Source organism: Pollachius pollachius (genome assembly GCF_949987615.1).
Source record: "Pollachius pollachius genome assembly, chromosome: 17".
NCBI lineage: Eukaryota > Metazoa > Chordata > Actinopteri > Gadiformes > Gadidae > Pollachius > Pollachius pollachius.
Window position 1 is genome coordinate 18,041,315 of NC_136950.1, and position 5,000 is coordinate 18,046,314.

The following is a 5,000-nucleotide window of genomic DNA, read 5'->3' on the forward strand; positions in this document are numbered from 1 at the left end:
CTACCATGGGGACAGACACGGGGACGGTTGCGATGGATGCAACAGTAAAAAACAAAGGGATGGCTGCCATGGTAACGAATACAGTTATGGCTACCATCGTAACGGATACAGGGGTGGTTGTCATGGTAACACGGTGATGGATGCCATGGTAACACATCAAAGGCTACCATGGCAACGAATACAGGATGGCTTCCGTGGCAACAAATGCAGGGATGAGATCTGATAGTGTGACAGCGATTCTGAGAGTGTTGCTGTGATTCTGTCACATGAACACTGTCTCGTTCCCCTGACCCTCCTTACCCTAGATCTAAAGCTAGCTAGCCTAGGTCTTACTAGCGATCAACTCGCTACCCTATATCTATCTGCAGACTAGCTAGGTAGCTAGTTAGCCTAGGTCTATCTTCCAACTAGTAAGCTAGTTGGTGACCTATCTGTCTACCGCCTCACTAGCTAGTCTTAGTCTTTCCTTTCAAAAACTCCATTAACCACTCGGTGAAGAGACTTGATGACGTCATGCCGATTGTTGAGAGAGAGAGAGAGAGAGAGGAGAGAGAGAGAGAGAGAGAGAGGGAGAGAGAGAGAGAGAGAGAGAGAGAGAGAGAGAGAGAGAGAGAGAGAGAGGGAGAGAGAGAGAAACACCTGGGCAGATGACAACTGAGTGCTGGTTGGCTTACTTTCGTAACAGGATATGATGTCACAACTCCACGAGTGGGGGGGGGGGGGGGGGGGCGGGGGGGTTGTGGGTGGGTCGGGGGGGGTTGCCATGCTAACTGATGGACAGGTGATGACACGATGGACAGCATGAGGAGGATTGTGGGTAATATGTAAACAAGATGTGCGTGCATGATGGAGGAGGAGAACGTCCTGTACCCAGAATGATTTAACTGCTTCACCAACTTACCATGAATGGGCACTTAAACGGACAGAGAGAAGAGAGGGAGAGAGGCAAAGGGTCAGCATCAACATGGCTTCAGTACCGACGGCCTGCACCAGCTAGCTAGCCTACCTCTTAGGCTACTGCTCCATTCCCCTAGCCTAGCTCGCCTGTCCTGGACTTCCTCGGCTAACTATGGAGCGGATTATGGAGCAGGTTTGAGTCTCTTTAGCAAACACATCAGGCAGTGAAACACAACCAGCTACTAGCCTTCCCTGCTGAGCTGGTCCTGACTCCGTCGGAATGCTACGTAGCGCCCATTGGGCTCGCGTTGCTGTCGGGCTCGGAGGCACGTTGGTGTAGGGAAGAATGAGACCACTATGTGCTCCTGCTCAACCGTTAGGGCGGTTAGGGGTTTGGGCTAGGGGATTTAGGGGTGCTAGGTTAAGGAGGTTAGGGATGTTGGGGACATGGGTAAGAGGTTTTAGGGGCTAGGGTAAAAGGGGTTGGGCTAGAGTTATAGGTTAAAGGGGCAAAGGTTAGGGTTTGGGATAAGGGACTAGCATTAGGGGGGGAAATGGGCTAGGGTTAGTGGACTGGGGCTAGGTCTAGGGGGGTTGAGGACTAGTGTTATCGGGATTAAGGGCAAGGGCTTTGGGCTAGTGTTAGGGGTGTTAGGGCTGGGGTAAGAGGTGTTAAGGGCTAGGGTAAGAGGTGTTAGGGGCTAGGGTAAGAGGTGTTAGGGGCTAGGGTAAGAGGTGTTAGGGGCTAGGGTAAGAGGTGTTAGGGGCTACTGTTAGGGGGGTATGGGACTACTGTTAGGGGGGCATGGGACTACTGTTAGGGGGGTATGGGACTACTGTTAGGGGGGTATGGAACTACTGTTAGGGGGGTATGGAACTACTGTTAGGGGGGTATGGGACTACTGTTAGGGGGGTTTGGAACTACTGTTAGGGGGGTATGGAACTACTGTTAGGGGGGTATGGGACTACTGTTAGGGGGGTATGGAACTACTGTTAGGGGGGTATGGGACTACTGTTAGGGGGGTATGGGACTACTGTTAGGGGGGTTTGGTACTACTGTTAGATGGAATCAGGGTAGGAAGCTGTGTCTAAACCTTACCGTTTACCACATCAATGTACTCTGACAGTTACCCTAGCCTATATGCCTATAGGTATTAGTTAGCCTAGCCCAATAACCTAGCCTATAAGCCTATCTGTATGAGTTAACCTCACCTATAAGTATATATCTATAAGTTGGTCTAGCCTATCAGTCTATTTGTATTGGTTAACCTAGCCTATTAACCTATATGTATGAGTTAGCCTAGCCTATTCACCTATATACATAAGTTAGACCAGCTCAGCCTATATGTATGAGTTAATATATTAGCATGTAGCCTATGTTAGCCTGTGTACGACTTGCAGTTGAAACAACAGCTGGATGTGTTTGCTTGTTTGTTTGTTTGTTTGTTTGTTTGTTAGCTTGTTTGGTTGTTTGTTTGTTTTGGATTGTTTTGGATTGTTTTCCTCCCCCAGTCCACGTGGCGTGTTGTGTCCATGCAGAGGCCTGAGACAGACGTGACATCACAGTGACATCACAGTGACATCACAGTGACATCACAGCACACGCGGGATGTTGTGGATGGGGGATGGAGTGAGGTTCGTCTCCATAACAACCGTAAAGTAAAAAGATGCTCAAATAAAAAATAATTTCAAAACAGAAACATAAAAACAGATCATAAGACCGTTGTCAGGACAACAAGAAAAGACAAGCAGGGATGGATGAAGCCAGAGTCTCTCTCTCTCCCTCTCTCTCTCTCTCTCTCTCTGTATATCCTGCTGTCTAGCCTCTGCGGTGTGCTAGCTTCAGTCAGCTAACACTAGTGCTAACAGTGCTAACGCTACTGCTAACAGTGCTAACAGTGCTAGCAGCACCAGAGCTGAGTGGACGGTCGGTGCTCACCTAGGATAGCAGTCGGTACAAATGGATCTGCCAAGGACGCCGCAGACAGAGAGACGGACAGAGAGAGAGAGAGAGAGAGAGAGAGAGAGAGAGGGAGGGAGGATGAAAGACACAGAGAGATAGAGCACGACAGATATACAGAGAAAAAAAAGAGAAAGTCAGACGGACAGACAGCGAGAGAAAGAGAGAGAGATTGAGACATATACAGACAGAGAGAGAGACAGAGATAGGTACAATTTCAGACAGAAAGAGCGAGAGAGAGAGAGAGAGAGAGAGAGAGAGAGAGAGAGAGAGAGAGAGAGAGAGAGCGCGAGAAAGAAAAGGGAAGATTTGGAAAAGTACAACGTTCTAAACATTAGCCATCATCATCATCATCATCATCATCATCATCATCATCATTAACTTTTTACCGTCTGCCAATAATCCTGGTGTAGGACAGCGAGGCACAAAGGCTAGTATTTCGTCTCACATGGCCATATTTGATAGCCTTCATAGTATTTTGTAGCATTTGGTAGTAATATAGTTCTGGCCCAGGTAATACATGGAAGAAGGTGGTTGTACTATAGTTCTGGCCCAGGTAGTATAGGGTAGTAGGTGGTAGTATCATAGTTCTTACCCTGGTAGTACATGGTAGTAGGTTGTAGTATCATAGTTCTTACGCTGGTAGTACATGTTAGTATCATAGTTCTTACCCTGGTAGTATGTGTTGGGCAGCGAGGTTGTGATGGAGTTGGATTTCAGCGTAAAGGAGGATGGAGAGGAGAGGGCTGCAGACGAAGAACACACAGAACACACACACAACCACACACACACAGAACACACAGAACACACACTTTAGTCTTTCAGATCTATTGTCTCATGTTTCAAGTTCTATAGCCTAATGGTTCAATAGAATTTAGGTTTGAGTTCTATAGTTGGTTATATAGTCTCATAGTTTTATAACCTCACAGATCCATAGCCTCATCATTTTGGCGCTGAGGTTCTGTTGGGGGGAACTCCCCTACCCGAACAGGCACAGAGAATCCACCCCCCCCATGGAGACATAAACAGCAGCAGCCTGATGTGAAGTATATTGTTCCTGTAGACCTTAATCACAGCACGGTGTGGAGAACAAAGACTACCATTGTACATCCGATCTGGTGACTGGTTAGTCAGGAGCTGGGTGCTCCTGGCAGCGAGTCTCCCACAGAAAAGTGAATAGTTGCATTTGTCAGAATGCCTCTCGCACATCGGCTGATCTGTGGGTTTTCCGTGCTTATTTTGCGCACGCTGCGCTGTTGGTAACAAATGTCACAAACTTCCGAGCCATCAGCATGTTTGGGCAGATCATTTGGCTCGGCGCCAGGTGAATAGTGATACTCATTGTTAAGGGAGCAGCAATCAGTCGAGCATGCAGTTTTTGTCCTGAGAAAATAATGATAGTGGCCCCCTGACCCAACGCCAAATTCTGTCCAGTAGCTCCATCGTAGCTCCATCGGCTCCAAGAGATTTGTTAGAGCAGGGATGGATGTTTCTGAAGTGCATAAGCTGTTTCTAAAGTGTATTAGCGGTGATACAAAAGGTTATTAGCGGTGTTTCTAGATGTTATTAGCGACGGGTCTAGATGTTAGTAGCAGTGTTTCTAGATGTTATTAGCGGTATTTCTAGATGTTATTAGCGACGGGTCTAGATATTTTTAGGGGTGTGTCCAGATGTTATTAGCGGTGTGTCTAGATGTTATTAGCGATGGGTCTAGATGATATTAGTGACGTTTCTAGATGTTAATAGCTGTGTTTCTAAAGGATATTAGTGTTGGTCTAGATTTTATTAGCAGTGTGCCTAGACGTTATTAGCAGTGTTTCTAGATGTTATTAGCGGTGTGTCCAGGTGAGTAGTGATACTCAACATTGTTAAGGGAGCAGTAATCAGCCGAGGGTGCAGTTTTTGTCCTGAGAAAATAATGATAGTGGCCCCCTGACCCAAAGCCAAATTCAGTTTCCGTTAGCTCCATCGTTGAAGAGATTCGTTAGAGCAGGGATGGATGTTTCTGAAGTGCATAAGCTTTTCTGTGGTGTATTAGCGGTGATACAAAAGGTTATTAGCGGTGTTTCTAGATGTTATTAGTAGTGTGTCTAGATGTTATTAGCTGTGTTTCTAAAGGATATTAGCGTTGGTCTAGATGTTA

General features: G+C 46.8%; 1 protein-coding gene across 2 annotated transcripts in view; it reads right to left on the reverse strand.

Moving 5' to 3' along the window:
- The window catches only part of LOC307088751 (receptor-type tyrosine-protein phosphatase mu-like), a 115,163-nt gene that overhangs the window by 25,143 nt on the left and 85,020 nt on the right, over positions 1 to 5,000 (reverse strand). For both annotated transcript variants that reach the window (XM_079754732.1, XM_079754731.1), the window contains one exon: positions 3,529 to 3,603. In XM_079754732.1, the coding sequence (XP_079610858.1) occupies positions 3,529 to 3,603 (75 nt within the window). The remainder of the gene's footprint in view (positions 1 to 3,528; positions 3,604 to 5,000) is intronic.